The 18,392-nt window shown below is 46.6% G+C and overlaps 1 protein-coding gene across 21 annotated transcripts in view; it reads left to right on the top strand.

Annotated features, from left to right (window-relative positions):
- Positions 1-18,392, top strand: part of LOC137518061 (microtubule-associated protein 2-like) — a 261,526-nt gene that overhangs the window by 131,544 nt on the left and 111,590 nt on the right. For 15 of the 21 annotated variants that reach the window (XM_068235275.1, XM_068235281.1, XM_068235285.1 and 12 more), the window contains 4 exons: positions 11,246-11,350; positions 13,941-14,027; positions 15,608-15,706; positions 17,965-18,096. In XM_068235275.1, coding sequence (XP_068091376.1) covers positions 11,246-11,350; positions 13,941-14,027; positions 15,608-15,706; positions 17,965-18,096 — 423 coding nt within the window. The remainder of the gene's footprint in view (positions 1-11,245; positions 11,351-13,940; positions 14,028-15,607; positions 15,707-17,964; positions 18,097-18,392) is intronic. The other 6 variants (XM_068235292.1, XM_068235295.1, XM_068235293.1 and 3 more) reach the window with 3 other exon arrangements.

An 18,392-nucleotide genomic window follows, 5' to 3' on the forward strand; every position in this document is an offset into this window, starting at 1 on the left:
TATTTTCTTTGCTACTAAGGTTCTAGTAATTATCTGTATTACACAACCAATTCATTATTATATATATATATATATATATATATATATATATATAATTTTTACTGCTTCAGGGCTCGTTTCCACTGTTGCAGTGCGGAATCGCCTGGATTCCACCGCGGACGAAATCGCATGCGGATGCGTTTTTGCATGCAGTTTTCCCCGCGATTTTGTTTGCATGCGCTTTCGCATAGCTAAGAAGCAGGCGAATTTAACCATGTCACTGCCTGTGTAAATTTCCATAACATTACATGCGAAATTGCACGTGAAATCGTGGGGAAAACCGCATGCGATTTCCTTATTAAAAGCATTGCGGGCGATTCGCCCTCATTCCAGCCACACGCGAAATCTGACGGCTCTGCCGTGCAGATTTCCCCCGCACACCAAAATGCACCCGCACGACGCACAAGTGGAAACAGTCCCATCCACTTGTATTGCCTATGCAGTGCCCGCATGCGGATTCGTTATAGTGGAAACGAGCCCTTAGTGTCTTTAAAGCTCACTACAACTAATTCTAGTAATCTACATACCAGGTGTGCCCATCTTTCTGACGGCCTCTGTTTATCTAATGTGAAATCTCTTGTTTATATTTATCTTGAAAACTGGGTGTACAAGGACACCCCCCCCCCCCCCCCCCCGAAAAAATAAAATAAAATATATATCTTCCCTGCTCCCTACTGAAAGTAATGTTGCTAGCGGATACCACCCTGGGATGTGGATGGTCTGCTCTGTACAGTGTTCTCCAGCAATAATTCAGCATATGAGCCACACATTGGTGAGCCTTTCACAGGGCTCTGCACAGGGGCATGTTCTGTCTAGACGCAAACAATCCTTGATACCCAGCTGTGCTGCCAGCTCTCCTTCCTCTGCCGGTTGCTCGCAGCCATTTTCCTGATCAGTAAGTGAATGTGACATTGCTGAGTGCAGGCAAGCACTGCTGCTATTCTGGGAGACCGGGCCGGTCAGCTGGAGGAGCTACAAACATGGACGCCGCAGCGCACAGGCGCCATCAACAGCTGCTCCAGGACTGATCTGGGGAGATGCTCTGCTTACAGATTAACATAGTTTACTTAAACACACAGATCTGTTTTCTGCGTTTATTGCCAATGTGTTAGGCAGATGAGAAGCCCCTACAAGGATGGTTTTACCTGCACGGTGCCCTTGTGAGCTTGGCATCTGCTCCCTAACGTCCAAGTACGAGGCTGTCAGCAAGTTCAGTAGTTAATGTTTCACTGCATCTCCAAAGGGTCACATATGCTGTTCTGTAGTGTGTATTCTTTAATACTGCATCGCTTGTAGTATGTACTACTGTACGTTGTTCTATAGTGTGCCACTGGCCATCCTTTAATTAGTACAGCATGCTATTCTCTATTGTGACACTCGGGGCTGGTTCAAGCTCCAGTGGGGGCCCTGGGGCAAAGGTAACATGCCCCCCACTCCACCACCAGATAATTCATCCTCTGTCTCTGAGCCTGATTGGGAAAGCATGCCGTTCTGTAGTGTGCACAATCGACCCTTCATGAATGTCCAAAGCAGTCTCTGACATTGCCTCTCCTCCAATGGAAAGAGCATGATATTCTGTAGGCCGCTTCCTGTCTTCGTGTAGTCGGTGTATGCTGTTCTGTAGGCTCTAGCGCTCTTGCCTTGCAGCGCTGGGTCCCCGGTTTGAATCCCAGCCAGGTCAAAATCTGCAAGGAGTTTGTATGTGCTCCCCATGTCTGTGGGTTTCCTCTAGGCACTGTGGTTTCCTCCCACTTCCCAAAAACATGCACAGAAGTTAGACTCATGATACATACACTACACGATACATAGACATATGGCTATAGTAGGGTCTAGATTGAGCCCCTCTGAAAGACAGTTAGTGAAGAGACGATATACTCTGTACAGCGCTGCGTAATATGATGGTGCTATATAAATACTGATATAAATAAATGTCTAGTCTAGCCAAACTCAATGTCTAGTGGCCTTCTCCCTCCCCTATAAAGTTTCCTAGTGTCTAATGCTCCACCCCTTCTTCCCCTATACAGTTCCTAATGTCTAATGACCCCCCTCCCTCCCCTATACAGTTCCCTGGTGTCTGACACCCCCACTCCTATATAGTTTCCTTGTGTCTAGTGACACCTTCCTTCCTCTGTACAGGGGAGGGAGGGTGCACTGGACACCAGGGAACTGTACAGTTTCCTTGTTTCTAGTGGCCCCTCCCTCCTCTAGAGCTCCCTGGTGTCTAATGCTTTCCCCCTCCCTCCACCTGATGGCTTCCTTGATGATCTAGCGCTTCACCTCCAGTATAGCTTCCCTGGTGGTCTAGAGTGAGCCCAACATAATGCTGCACGCTCTGCTTCCTTACCACCACCTCCCGATCATGTGACTTGCCTCAGAAACCAGAGGTATGCAGCATAGAGCATGTGTCTGTCTGAAATATCATAGAAGATCTGAAGCAGCCCTGGAACAGGTAAATATCAAACTACTCAACTGTGGTACTCTGCAGAAGGGGGAGGAGCAGGCCCTCTCAGGGTTGCTATAGTTACGCCATTTCGTTTGAGACTGTGCAATACATGTTAAATTTTAATAACAATTTGGCCCATGACTTAGACTGTTTAATATTTTGGCCCCTTACGTGATTGAGTTTTCCACTCCTGCTTTAATAGGTTGTTAGGGCCTTTTTCCACTACCCTACGATTTTGCCATTTGATTCCGATTGCAAACCGCAAGGGACACTAAACTAATGGAAACGGCAGCAGCTATTTCCATTAGTGCGTTTCGATTGTGATGTGATTTTGGTCCAAGCGCCATCGTCGTCCTATCGCGTTTTGGATGCAGTTGAGTAGGCCTGAAAGATAAATCGAATTTAAATTGAAATCGCGATCACCAAGATCACAATTTCAGAATCGTCAAAGCGGCGAATATCGCGATCACGTCATTTCCACATGAGGAAGTTTGAAGAAGCGCCTTCTAACTTTCCCAAAGTCTCAGTGCCCGCAGCGTTGGACATACCTTCCATCCTCTATCGCCCTCTGCCGCCTCTTGTGCTTGGCAAAACTTCGGGTTCCTGTATGTCACATGATATACAGGAAGTATGCCGTGCATTAGAGCCTGCAGGAGGCAAAGTCGATAGATGGGCATTGCTGGACTCATGCTTGAAGCTATGTCCAGAACTGATGCAGCTTGGGGGACAGAGGAGGCACAGATAGACAGCGTGGGCACAGAGAGAGACACAGGAGACACAGAGGGGGCACAAAGAGAGACACAGAGGGGGCACAAAGAGAGACACAGAGGGGGCACAGAGACACAAAGGAGGCAAGAGAGAGACCCAGAGGAGGCATGAAGAGGCAAAGGGGGCACAAAGACGGGGACAGAGGGGGAACAGACAGGCACAAAGGGGGGGGGGAACAAAGCTTGATTTGAAGGAAATCGTGAATCGAATCGAAATCGGAATTTTGGACAGAAATCGCTCAATTCAATTTTTTCCTAAAATCGTTCAGGCCTACAGTTGAGCTCTACTATACGGAGTATAGTCGCACAATCGCATGGTGGAAATTGAAACGCAATTGCGATCGCGTTTCATAGTGGGAAAGAGCCCTTACTCATACATTTTAAGTACAGTGCGAACATGATACAGATGTGCCTGCAAAGCCCCAACCATAGCTGGACGCCGGCTGCGGGAGGACATGCAGTTTCAGGGTCATACCTCTGCACAGTCACCCTGTTCCAGTTTTGGCCTCTGGGAAGTGTCAGTGAACACAGCGTTCCGGTGCTGACATGTAGTGCGTGAAAGTAGTTCTTCTGTATTTATTTGTTTGGGAAGCGGCCCCTCCAGAGACTTACCTTCAGTACTTAGAGAAGCGAAGCATGAAATATGCGCAGCGTTCATTAGGCAAGGTTTCCCGCTGAATGTAAATGGATGAGCCTGAGAATAGGGAGCGATAGATGGCTCTTACATAAGCACAGCGCCCCGCTTGCTGGCACGCTGTAAGTAGGTCATGTAGTTGGGAGAGAGTGATGATGCACTCTCACTTATGCTTCATGGCTGCTGCTCTAATCTCTGCCATGGGCCCGGTGGCTTGTGCCTTGTCATCACACTGGGGAATACACCATCCTGCTCTGCTGCCTTTCCCTGCACTGCCAGCTACAGCGGCTGTTTACAGAGCTTGGTGATAATTGTTTGCTCACGCTGGTGAGAATTGCTATGAAGTACTTCAAAGTTCAGCTTTTTTTATTATGGTAAATACATGAAAATGACAGTAAATTTGCATTGAATGTCAATGCACCAGTTTTACAAACTTGCAGTGCAATAATGTAAAGAACAAAGGGAGAAAGGATCGCTCCGTAGTGTTACCCTTTTAATAGATAAAACCAATGTGCACACAAATTGCATGCAAACTGGATAAAAAGCATTTCAGACATAAAATTAGGCTATACCAGCCCTTTTGACATAAACAAACCGGGGTAACCTGGGGACAGCTGTGGCCAGTAGCGATCCTGGTCTGGATGGTGTGGTGGACCTGAGGTGCCCTCCGTGGTGCTCGACGTGTGCTGGATACCGTCACAACACGTTTCGGTGTCCAGGTTTTCGTCAGGTAACGTCACCTGACGAAGGCGTGGACACGCCGAAATGCGTCCAGACCAGGATCGCTACTGGCCACAGCTGTCCCCAGGTTACCCCGGTTGATGGTGTCGAAAGGGCTGGTATAGCCCAATTTTATGCCTGAAATGCTTTTTATCCAGTAGGTGCAATTTGTATGCGCATTGGTTTTATCCATTAAAATCAGGATAACCCACTACGGAGTGCTCCTTTCTCCCTTTGTTCTTTTGTTTATCAAGCTTCGCTGTACAACCCGGCTTACAGGAGCTGCAAGAGTGTGCGATCTGCCATCAGCCTAGGTGTTTGAGCAGCGCAAGATTGCCCATCTTTTGTCTTTTCAGTGCAGTAATGTGTAGTTTCTTGCTTCCAACAGAGATTGGAGTACCTTCCCCTGTGGCGCAGTGGGATAGCACTTTCGCCTTGCAGTGCTGGGTCCCCAGTTCGCACCCAGCCAGGGCACGATCTGCACAGAGTTTGCATGTTCTCCCCTTGTCAGTGTGGGTTTCCTCCTGGCACTCCAGGTTCCTCCCACATCCCAAAAACTTACAGAAAAGTTAATTGGCTTCCCCCTAAATTGGCCCCTAGTCTACAATAGACATATAGCTATGGTACAATACAATAACATTTGTAAAGCGCTTTTCTCCCATAGGACTCAAAGTGCATAGTTGTGTCTCAGATCAATACAGGGTTGCAGGCTGGGTTGTGTTACAGAGGAGAAAGTCAGATGTTCATGAATGCCAGACTGAAGAGGTAGGTTTTCAGTTTAGACTTAAATGCTTCCAGGGATGGAGCTGTCCTGATTGGGTGTGGCAGGGAGTTCTAAAGTGTAGGGGCAGTTGCAACAAGTCCTTCAGGTATCCAGGGCCCAGATTGTGCAAGGATTTGAATGTCAGTAAGCCAATCTTAAACAAAATTCTCCATTTTATCGGTAGCCAGTGGAGTAAGCACGGGGTTGGTGTTGTGGCAATAGCGGGGTTGGCTCGTTAACAGCCTTGCGGCGGCATTCTGTACTAATTGCAGGCGGCATAGGTCTTTCTTATGCAGGCCTGTGTAGAGGACATTGCAGTAGTCCAACCTTGATGTGATGAAGGCATGAACTAGGGTTGGAAGATCCTCTGAAGGAATGAGGTGTTTAATCCTTGCAATATTAGGTGAAAGAAGGAATGTTTCACAACAGCTGAGATTTGATTCCTAAAGCTTAATTTCCCATCAATCCGTACTCCCAGGCTGTGCACACAGTCTGAGTTGTTCAGGTCTGAGCTCCCTATCCTTAGCGATGTTGGTTGAGACTGGGTAGGGAGTAGTTTGTGAGCCCCTTTGAGGGACAGTTAGTGACAAGACAATATATACAGTATACACTCGCATACAAGTCCACGTCATGTAAGACTCCAATATTCGACCCTCTTAAAAGGGCTGTGGAGTCGGAGCAATTTTGGGTACCTGGAGTCTGAGTCGTTTTCATAAACTGAGGAATCGGGAGTCCGATGATTTTTGTACAAAATCCACAGCCCTGATAAGTATTAGACTAAGGAGTCGGAGCCATTTTAGGTACCCGGAGTTGGAGTCGGTGGTTTCATAAACTGAGGAGTCGGATTCGGAAGATTTTTGTACAGACTCCACAGCCCTGCCTCTTAAGCTGGTTTAAGTGTACCCAGCAAAGTTAAAGGGACACTGTAGAGGGGTCGGAGGAAAAGGAGTTGAACTTACCCGGGGCTTCTAATGGTCCCCCGCAGACGTCCTGTGCCCGTGCAGCCACTCACCGATGCTCCGTCCCCGCCTCTGGTTCACTTCTGGAATTTCAGACTTTAAAGTCTGAAAATCACTGCGCCTGCGTATGTCCTCTCTCCCGCTGATGTCACCCAGAGCGTACTGTGCAGGCACAGACTGTACTGGACCTACGCAACATACTCCTGGTGACATCAGCGGGAGCGAGGACACGGCTGCGCAGGCGCAGTGGTTTTCAGACTTTAAAGTCTGAAACTCCAGAAGTGAACCGGAGGCGCGGCCAGAGCATCGGTGAGTGGCTGTGCGGGCACTGGATGCCTGCGGGGGACCATTAGAAGCCCTGGGTAAGTTCAACTCATCCCCCCCCCCCCCCTCCCTACAGTATTCCTTTAATGGTTGCTGTAGGGGACCAGAAAGCATTAACAGTTGCACTTGGGGCCCAGGTTAATGACTGCACTGCATACATTATTGCAGCCATTAACCCCTCCTGTACCTTAAGTGCAGCCAATAACTGCTTCAGGCCCCCCAAGTGTAGCAGTTATTCACTCCCCCTTCCTGCAGCCCAGTATTTCCCCCCTGCCCCTTTCCTTGGTAATTGTCGTGGCCAGGACGTTCAGACCTGTGTTTTCTTGGCATTTCCTTTATCAAGAAAGTGTCACTTACCGCTGGCTACATTGCTGCAAATAGGAAGGTCATTATTAGTACACACATTACTCAGGGTGCTCAGTGCTGCCCGTGACTCATGTATAAGTCGACACCTATACTTCTATTAAGTGAGTCAGACCTAAATTTCTAGACTTATACTCGAGTATATAGGGTACTCTGTACAGCGCTGCAGAAGATGTCAGTGCTATATAAATACCTTCCCCAGAACAGAGCTAGAACCTGCCCTACCCTGTACTGAGAAAGATTAAAGCTGGCCGCGAACGACACGATTCGGCAAACATTCGTTTACAAAAGATTCGTACAAATGATCAAAAATATATGGGACAGTTAATGGACAAAAATCTCCTAATCAATCGAATCAGATTGACTGTATTGATCCGAAAATCGCACTGTAACCCTTCCCACTGGCTCCCCAGTGTTTGTGTGACGTCTGCAATAAAAAGAAAAATCTCTCACTGTTCTGTTTAAGGCTTGCCACTGGGGAGCACAGGAAGAGTTAAATAGCCCATTCCACACCAAGCATGGAGAGAAGGCTCTGCTCAGTCGTAGTGCTACAGTACTGGCTGCTATAGACACTCTTCTATTTCTCATACCCTGGTCTTCCAGAAATCACAGCATGTTTGGTTGATTTGCCACTGCATGGAAGGGGCAGACTGTAGTGCTCTTTCCTGATCGGCTTTTGCTATGTAATTGGGACTGTAAGCTGGATTGGGCAGGCTCTCTTGTCCTGCTGTGACTCTGTACTGGTCATCTATGTAAGCTTGTCATTGAATCTCCGATTCCTTATTATACTGGTGAACAGAAAGCTATGAACACCCTTACAGTCATCACAAGATATGATCTTTAGCTGCAGTTTAGGAACTAGGGCTGTACAGAATTGCTGTTTGGCTTGTAGCTGAGCAACATGTGGTCTGTGGAGAGGTGAGGGAGGAGGATAAGCAGTGCAGTGCCCTGCAGTTGGAAATGCAGTAAAATGATAGCCGTCAGGCAAGAGCATTGAAACTTAAGCCATCCATATACATACAGATTTCCACGCATTGTTCCAAAGTGATCGATTTGATTCCGAAGTAAAAAGAATTGATTCAGCTGGAATAGATTCCTGCCACACACTGCTCGTTAAAGGACCACTGAAGTGAGAAGGATATGGAGGCTGCTAGATTTCCTTTTAAACCATACCAGTTGCCTGGCTGTCCTGCTGATCCTCTGCCTCTAATACTTGTAGCCGTGGACCCTGAACATGCATGCAGATCAGATATTTTACTCAAGTTTGACTGGAATAGCTGCATGCTTGTTTCAGGTGTGATTCATGTAAGATCAGCAGGATGCCAGGCAAATATTGTTTAAAAGGAAATATGGCAGCCTCCATATTCCCCTCGCTTCAGTTGTCCTTTCAGGGCTTGTTTCCACTGTTGCGACGCGATTTCGGCCGCATTCCGACGCTTGTAAAAACGCATGCGGATGCATTTCCACATGCGTTTTTACCCGCGATTTCGCCTGCGATTTCGCATGGCAGGGTGCCATACGAAATTAACCATGACACTGCCAGGGCTAAATAAAATTGAAAAAGGTGCGAAATCGCACGCGAAATCGCGGGTAAAAACGCATGTAACAAACGCATGCGTTTTTACTATTAAATACATTAGCGGCGATTCGCACGGATTCCCGACGCAGGCGAAATCGTTGGCTCTTTTGTGCGTTTTTTCACGCTGAAAAAAACGCACCTCAACAACGCTACAGTGGAAACAGGCCCATCCACTTGTATTACATGTGCGGATCTGCATGCGTTGGACGCATGCAGATTCGCGATAGTGGAAACGAGCCCTCAGGGGGTAATGCTGTGATATTTGTTCGTTGCTTGACTCGCAGGAGGTTGGGAGCAGCAGAGAGGACAGTGTTGTAGTATTGCTGGGACTGCTCTGGTGGGTTATGTATAGCCCAGTGCGCTGAATGGTACATTCCTTTCTTAGCAGTTATATCAGTAGGGAGATCCCCAAGGGCACCACCACTGCTTGCCTCTTGCATGGGAATCCCGCTGTCTTAGCTGCTGAAGTGTAAGTGAGAGAGGTACCATGAGCTTGTACTTGAGATAATGGGAATGTAATGCAGTATAATTATTTTGGGCAGCTGTCCAGAGCCGTCATTGCCTGCACTTCCACCTGTACATGGCACTTCCTTACAAGACATCCTGTAGTATCATTTCCAAATTTCCCAGATGAATTTGATCCTTCATTGCCTTTGCTGGCTATCAAGCCATAGGTCTCCCTTCTACTAAGTAATGTCAAGATAAGACAAATAACCAGAGAGCCAGATCATCCACATGCACCTTGAGGTGCCCATTAACATGGCAATATTTTGTTCAGGTGCGACCTTTTGATTAGATTTGCGGGAGCGAAAGTAACTGGAAGGTGATTATTGATTGACCGCACCGTGCCGTTGGGCAGCATGTTGGCGTAGTGGTTAGCGCGCTCGCCTTGTAGCAATGGGTTCCCGGTTCATATCTTAGCCAGGGCACCATCTGCATAGAGTTTGTGTGCTCTCCCCTTATCTGTGTGGGTTTCCTCCAGGCACTCAGGTTTCCTACCACATACCGAAAACATACCAACAGATATGTTAATTGGCTTCACCATAAATCTTGTCTCTAGACTACGATACATACACTACGACATGATACACACACACTATACTACACGATACATAGACATGACTATGGTAGGGATTAGATTCTGAGGGACAGATAGTGACAAGACCATATATTCTGTACAGCGCTACGGAAGATGTCGGCCCTATATAAACAATAATAAACCGTACTTTCACTCCAAATACGATGGCAAAGATTTCGATCAACAAAATGTTCTATTCCAATTGACCATAGAATCCTTTTACATCAAATTTTTCTCCACGTACGGCTTGGTTTTCAGATTGTAAAAATCTGATGGAAAAATTGGTTCTAAGGAAAATGTACCATTAATGGAAACCTTAAAGAGAACCTAAAGTAAAAAAAAAAGAGATGAACTCACCTGGGGCTTCCCTCAGCCCCCTGCAGACGATCGGTGCCCTCGCAGCTCCGCTCCGATGTCCCAGGACCCGCCGGCGAGCACTTCCGGTTTGGCCGTCACCGGCCGACAGGCATGGGAACGCGAGTGAGTGATCGCGTTCCCAGCCTGTATATCGCCCCCTATGCTGCTATTGCGGCCTCCTGGCTGGGAAAGCAAACAATCACTCGCGTTCCCATGCCTGTCGGCCGGTGACGGCTAAACCGGAAGTGCTCGCCGGCGGGTCCTGGGACAGCGGAGCTGCGAGGGCACCGATCGTGTGCAGGGGGCTAAGGGAAGCCCCAGGTGAGTTCATCTCGTTTTTTCTTTGTGACTTTAGGTTCACTTTAAGGTGTGTGGGGCCTGGGGAGAGACCAGGGGTTTGGTTGATGCTATTCTCCACTAGGAATGATCAGTGAGATGCAGTTATGTATGAGTTGATGCAAATGTATGCAATTTTTATGCTGCTTGAAAATTGACCAATCATTTTAAACCTCAGTTTAAATTGATTGGACCCATTTTCAAATGACATATATTTGCACTAAAAAAATTGCATACATTTGCATCAACTTTGCATCTAATTGATTGTCCTTAGTCCCACCACATCTTAATCTGTCTGTGGCTGTAACCATAACCTATGCTTAGGCCTTGTGCTACAGGGATCGGATACTGCGAATCCAGCGCAGGAGATTTGGGCGCAGCCGACGCCACCTTGGACGGTAATATTAATTATGGTTATAGCAGCGCACACTGAGTAACTTCAACGCCGTCAGACGGAGCTGAAGCTGCATTTAGAAACACTAATTCTGCCGCCAGCAATAGCTGGAAGCAGAATTACATAATTCCCCACCATCCACGTGGACCTGGAGGGGGAATAGTAATTAACACGGTCCGGACTTGTGCAGAAGCAGGATCAGCCATATACCGGCTGTATCCTGCACCCAAGTCTTCCGGCGGCGATTTATCTCATATGTTGCAGGGATCCCAGCTTTGTACGCCATTTACATACTTTACTGGTGAGGACTTCATTCTTTTTACACGTCTACATGAGTTTATTTGTAAAGTGATCGAGCTTTTACTTTAATTTTTTTCTTCCCCTTATATCAGGAGCTTCTTAGTGGTCAGATTTGGTGACCCAGATACCTAGCTTTGCTGCTGGCCCGGGGTCTGATCCGAGCTGGTAATATTATCTGCTGTATTTCAGATCCGTTTGGGTCAAAGCTGGATGAAGACGTCCTGGCGGATCTGCTTCTTCCCCCTGAGCCTGCACAGATCTTCCCTTCCATGAGAGACACCGAGCGTCTTCCTGGTACACGACTGTCACCCCGATTCTATATATAACCTGGCTCAGCTGCAGAGCCGGCCTGACACATCATCCATCATCCCCGGCCTGGAAAGCACAGGCACCACATGCTGCCGATAAATCACAGCCCGGTGCAGCCAGAGAGAAGGGAAGGGGGAGGGGAGGAGGCTGCCAATGCCTTAGCGTAGTTTTCTCTGTTAAAGTGAACCCGATGTGAGCGTTATATGGAGGCTGCCATATTTTCCTTTTAATACCAGTTGCCTGGTTATCCTGCTAATCCTGCCTCTAATACTTTTGCCATAGACCCTGAAACAAGCATTCAGTAGATCAGATGTTTCTGACATTGGCCTCAATCCACTAAGCTTATCTCCTGTCTTTAATAACGTTTCTAGAGTGGTCACCATGGTGATAAGGCATGTAGTATTCAGGAAACCTTTTACCTCAGGCAAACTAAAGTTAACTCTTCTGTCTTTAATTTAACTCTTCAATCCTTAAAATAACTCCAGAGTTAAAGACAGGCTGTTCATTAACTGTGTGTGAAAATAACTACAGAGGAGGTAAATTAACTACAGAGGAGGTAACTTAAGGAATGAAGAGATAAGAACTCTTTTACTGTGTGGTGGTACGTTTTCTCTTGCCTTATTATCTCCAACATGATCTTAGTGAATTGAGGCCATTGTCAGATCTGACAAGATTAGCTAGACAAGACAAATAACATTTATATCGCGCTTTTCTCCTGGCGGACTCAAAGCGCCAGAGCTGCAGCCACAGGAACGCGCTCTATAGGCAGGAGCAGTGTTAGGGAGACTTGCCTAAGGTCTCCTACTGAATAGGTGCTGGCTTAATGAACAGGCAGAGCCAAGATTCGAACCCTGGTCTCCCATGTCAGAGGCAGAGCCCTTAACCATTACACTATCCAGCCAGCCATGCTTGTTACTTACTGGTGTTATTCAGACACTACTGCAACCAAATAGATCAACTGGGCTGCCAGGAAACTGTTTTTGTTTAAAAGGAAACAAATATGGCAGCCTCCTTCTCACTCTCACCTCGTGTTCACTTTAAGGCCCATACCCACAACATGATTTTCCTGACTATTTTTTTCAACAGGTGATTTTGAAAGATGAGTTTGTGTGGGTGCAGGCGTGCGATCACCAGTCGTTTAGCCTTGCGTTTGGATAACTACCATCACAGTGGATAAATCGTGGAATGCTCCTCGTCAGGGAGACGTCGCTGGATCCATCTTCCTCCGTCGGGTGGATAGTATTTAGCTTTAGGGGGCAGGAAATGTACAGTATCGAGGGGGGAGACACACAGGCCATCAGTGCTGCTATATCTTCTTTTATAGACATCCTGATAATTACGTGAAGGGTGGTCCGGTGTTAGTAGAGGAGCAGAAATGCAGACCTCAAACGAACAAACGTTGATTCCAGTGATACCTTTAATGACTATAAACCAGGTACATTGTAGTCCTTAAAAGTATCACCGGCATCAACATTTGTTGGTTTGATATCTGTATTCCTAATAATTACTAAAGACTAATGCTGGAAATACACGGCTCATTTTTGAGCCATTAAGATGGCTCGATAGATAATTTCCAACATGTCCAATCTCCCGAGCCATTGTTTCGCCGCTCGATTCCTGATAGCAGTGAATAGAAAAAGATAAGAAAAACGAGCGGCAGATAAGAGAATTGACTGCAGAATGAAGCGGCGAAACTATCAAACGGGAGAATCGTGCGGCAAAAACGAGCAGTGTATGCCCAGCGTAAGGAGGAGTCTAAAGCTGGCCAAAAAAGAAAGCTGTTGGTGGTGCAAGGTAAATGCCGGCCGTTATTCAAATCCGAGCTCCCTGTATAAAAACTCAACGACTTTTTTTCCTTGTGAATTGATGGCATTGAAGTTGCCAACGCTCACACTACTTTTTATGCTTAATTGGTTGTTGAGGGGAATATATGCCTTGTGCCTTCAGCTAAGCAAAGCTACCTACACACAGTTTTGTTTTTGCCCATAATAATTATTCATGACATGGCTGACAGTTTAGCATTTGTAGAGGGGTTCTCCGTTAAAGTGTAGCCAAGACAAACTTCTGGGACCAAAACCCATTCTTGCCTACGAGGGAAGCCTGTGAATGCCAAGGCTTCCCATGCCGACTTCCTGTCCCAGTCACAAGCGCGGATCCAACAAATTACAGACAAGGGCTTACCAGTAATCACATTCTTCAGGCAAGAGCGTGGCTGTGCTTGTGTGGGTGCAGCACCACCGCGGCCTTGATGTGAAGGCGGAGCCAGGGCAGCCACAGATGGCCAGAGGACAGAGTTAGAAGCCACTGGTAAGTATTGTTTAGATCAATTAGTCCACAGCTCATTACTATTCCCCCCCCCCTTTCCCCATGGAACATAATAGAACCCAGCAGCATGTTTGTACAATGAATATATTACTGAGCTGTTACCCCAAACCATCTTGAAGTAGTTTCAGGTGACCGCCATGCAATGCTTTGCAGCACCGAGTCCAGTTTTGTTAGTAGAATCTTAGCAGCTGAATGGATGAACGGTAACTTGGTGGACCAGTGGTGACTTTCTCCTTCCTCCTCTGTGTAGACGTGGGATCTGAGACTTGTCTGTTGGACTTTGGTGACTCCGCTGGCTTCTTCCCTCCCTTACAGACGGAGACTTTTGTACAAGCAGGTGCCTCTCTGTCTTCAGTCATACACCACTCTAAACTGATCATTGTGCTCCTCGGCTGCAATGCTGCCAATCTAATGCTTTGATCTACTACCCGCGCCTGTGTACTTACCGCATGTCTGATTGCAAGATCGAGATCGATGAACTCCTTTGGTGCTATGTGTATTTTTACCGCAACCCTTCACTCGCAACTGATACCTCAGTGATTGATTTGTCTTGAGTGTAAAAATATACTTGTGTGCAAATGTCTGAGTCTTCCCACTAACTTCAGCTGGAGGCATGACTTGTGCCCGCCCCTTTCTCCCTCCCTGAGCTCCGCCTATTAACCAACTGTTGCCAGAAGGATCACAAGTGTGGGATTCAAATAAGCAATGAGTGGTAGGGATGATCAATGAGATGCAAATAGTTCTGAAATTATGCAAATATATGCAGTTTGAAACTGGACCAATCAATTTAAACCCAGGTTTAAAACGGTCCATTTTCAAGCTGCATAAATTTGCATCAACTCTGAATAATAAGCATATCTGTGGTCATCCCTACTGATGAGGGGAGGGGGGAAAGATTTGTTGGAGGGCAGAAGGAGCCAGGAATATAGCGCTTCTCTATTCTGTATTTAGACTGCAGAGTATAGGAGGTGAGTTTGGGGTTCATATTGTATGTTTAGGGTACACATATCCTTTAGGCTACTTTCACAGGCATGCAGCTAATCTTTCAGATCTTACCATAATGCCAGAAATAAGTGATCTGCTGCATGCTTGTTCAGGGGCTGTGGCTAAATGTATTAGAGACACAGGATCAGCAGGATAGCCAGGTAACTGGTATTGCTTAAAAGAAAATAAATATGGCAGCCTCCTTATCCCTCTCACTACAGTTGTGCTTAAGGCCTTCTAGTCTAGAGGGAAACTTGGCTGAGGCAGCTGTTTGCTTCTAGGGATACTCCGTGAGATGCAAATAATTCCGGGTCAATGCAGGATTATGCAAATGTATGAAGCTTGAAAATGATCTAGTCCCACTGAAATGGAATTCAATTGGTCTATTTTGAAGGTGCATACATTTGCATAGTCCTGCATCCAATCAGAATTATCTGCATCTCATTAACGTTCCTATTCGCTGCCATCTTTGCTGAGAATCTGTGTATCTGCAGTCCCCTAGGAAGGATTACCATAGATTGTGAGCTCCTCTGAGGACAGTCAGTGACTGGAAAATGTACTCTGTAAAGTGCTGCAGAAGTTGTTAGTGCTATATAAATGCATAATAATACTGACTATGGTAGGATTAGACCGTCCGCTCCTCTGAGGGCAGTCAGTGACATGACTATGCGCTCTGTAAAGTGCTGCACAAAATGTCAGTGCTATAGCAATAATAATGGGGAGATTGCATGCCACTTGAGTCAGTTTCTGGTCCACATGTTTTGCAGGCGTCCCAAGATTCTCCCACCCAGTCTTGTACCTACTGCTTGCACCCTGCAGCAATGTACTAAGCATGGCTATATGCGCTAGATGGCTTGCTCTGCAAACCACTATCCTTGAATGAGATGATGTCCACATTTCTGAGCTCAGGAATGTCCTTGTTTTTCTATACAGAAGCTTCGCAGGGATTCGAAGAGGGATGGCTGACAGATTCCTACTCCAAAACTGCTGATTCCGAGACACACAGCGGAGATGCCTCTGAGAAGACAACGGGTAGGTGATGAGTTATCACAGGCCGTTCAAAAAACCTATTCATTTCTTCAAAGTTAATCTGTACACTTTTTATGGTTAGAATTGAAATGTACTTGATTGTGACTTTTGAAAAATCTGACCAATGTGTCACATGTTCAATTATTTCCAATTATGAAAAAAATTTAAAAACTCATAAAAAAATAGCTTGTCTGTAAATCAAGAAATGTGCACCCTATCCTACACCATTCACCAATTTGTGAAAAATTGATCAGAATTTATAACCACGGCCAATTGAAATTTCTCAAAAACACTCCTCCCCCCTCAAAGCGGGAAAATTGATCAGAAATATTGATTGGGAATGCTCTGTTTTTCAGTAGATTGCATGTGCATATCACATCTATTGTCTAACCTGTTAAGGATTGCAGAGTGTGTACCTTGCATTATAAAAGTCTTAATCTAGCCTGGGCAGTGTTCTCCCCAGAAATATTTTTCCAGCCGGGTGGCATGAAAAAGTAGCCGGGTGGTAGGGCCGGGCAAAGGCGAGAGAGGCTCCAGCCTCAGGGCGCAGTGTAGGAGGGGCGCACAACGCTCTGCTATTATTCCCCTATTGTATTTGAAGCAGAGAGAAATAAGAAAAGGGGATACATGGCAGTGACTGCAAGCCAGATGACTAGTGATTAAGGTGTTGGGGGGCCCTGGGGTGCCCCTTAGTCTAATAGCAATTAATGTGTGACGGCTGGGGTGGGAGGGATGGAGGATGCACTTTGGTGTCTCAGCCTAGGGTGCAGGTGGACCTTGTCCTGGCTCTGTTGGGTGGAGTTCAAGAGGGGAATGCAGGGTCGGTGCAACTCTGCTTACAGCAAAGGAGGAGGATAAGGAGGTGAGCTGATAGCTGGGTGCTCCTCAAAATTAGCCGGGTGGAGCACCCGGCTAAAAGAGCCTGGGAAGAACACTGCTGGGGAGCTGTAGAGTAGTAATTATATTGCGATTCATAATTAATATTTTCCTGAACAAAAAAACACCCCAGAGAAAGTAAAATATCTGTGAATTTAAATGACTAATATTTTTCTATGCACTACCCGGCACTTATTCTAACCTTAACCCTCCACTAGAAGTGCCTAACCCTAATCTCCCCCGGTAAGTGCCGAACACTAACCTAGAAATTGGGCATCCAACAGACAGAAAGTTGTAGGCTACGAACATTAAACACTATGTAGTAGTCAATCTGCTAATTTGGGTGCAGCAATTTGGGTGCCCCCATATTGCGGCACTTGGTGAATAATTTGGGCGTCAGCAACAGCCCCTCATGAGTTGCGACAGCTCGGAGAGGGAATAGCATTAACGCCACCCAGGAGTTTGCCTGCAGCAGGGTAAGCTTTCTTTTGCCTTCAACCTGTGCCAAAATTTGCCCGCTGCTATTTCAAATGTACGTGCTTCGGGACCCCAAATGTCAGCCTTGGCCACCCGATTACTGAAAATCAACACGGGTGTCCTTTTAGGTAGCTGCGCCCAACTGACCTGGTCTGACATCCAGAACCCTGATGGATTACAGTATGCCTGTAAAAGAACAGCAGCACACTGCCTTCCTAGCCAAAGGAGCACACCAGTGACAGTTTCTCGCTGCAACATGGTCAGTTTGAGGTGGGGTGTAGCAACAACCAGTGGGACCACCAAGCAAAATGGAGCCTGCTCTTGGCATCCATACCCCCCTTATGTGGCTAGTTATTTGCCTTGAGCCACTTTCATATTGAAGATTTTTTGCCGAAGTAGCACTGGGGCAGGTAAATATTAAACTGTCCCACAGCGCTACTCTGCAGCCAGCCCTTAAAGCTGCAGTGGCCTGAATTGTAAAAATAGCCTGGTCACTAGTGGGTGTAAGCCTACGGTCTTCAAGTGGTTAAACAATTTGGCCCTCGACTTGGACTAGGTTTAAGACTTTGGCCACTCACTTAACACCCGTGCTCTAGATAGTGTAGAGCCTTCACATTCTTCTGCCTGGTCTGTCATTCCAACCCTGTTGGCCTGTAAAACTGCTCCGATCTACTCTGTCTTACGGCTCTTTTAGCTGCTCGTGTCCCTGAGTAGATCTGAGGACGAGTGCATCGCTGCTTTCTATGTGATCGATTACTGATTGCTTGACAATTTTGAATTTGATAGGAATGTTTTGGCTCTCTGCATGAGTGAAGAGAGCCCTATAAAAGCATGCTTCAGCTGAACCATTTTTGTATTTTTATCTGTGTTTTCCTAGCAGCCAATTTTATTTCTGTATCATTTTTCAGCCACATATGGGGAGACCCCTAGTGATGATTCAGCCAATCTGTCCTTCCAAGTCACCCAGAGTGATCCCATTTCAGATATATGGCAGCCAACAGCCGAAGAGCAGCTAGCTCTCTCTCCCCATAATCCTCCAGGTGAGTGAAGGTTGGCCATTGGTTCTCATATCACCCCATTCTATAGCTGTAAGAGATAAACCAACCACACAGGAGCAGCTAGCTCTCTCCTCCCATAATCCTCCAGGTGAGTGAAGGTTGGCGATTGGTTCTCATATCACCCCGTTCTATAGCTGTAAGAGGTAAACCAACTAAGCAGGAGCAGCTAGCTCTCTCCTCCCATAATCCTCCAGGTGAGTGAAGGTCAGCTCTCAGTGGCAGTCTTGTATCACCCCATTCTGTGGCTGTAAGAGATAAACCAACCACACAGGAGCAGC

This window comes from Hyperolius riggenbachi, chromosome 5 (genome assembly GCF_040937935.1).
Source record: "Hyperolius riggenbachi isolate aHypRig1 chromosome 5, aHypRig1.pri, whole genome shotgun sequence".
In the NCBI taxonomy this organism is placed as follows: domain Eukaryota; kingdom Metazoa; phylum Chordata; class Amphibia; order Anura; family Hyperoliidae; genus Hyperolius; species Hyperolius riggenbachi.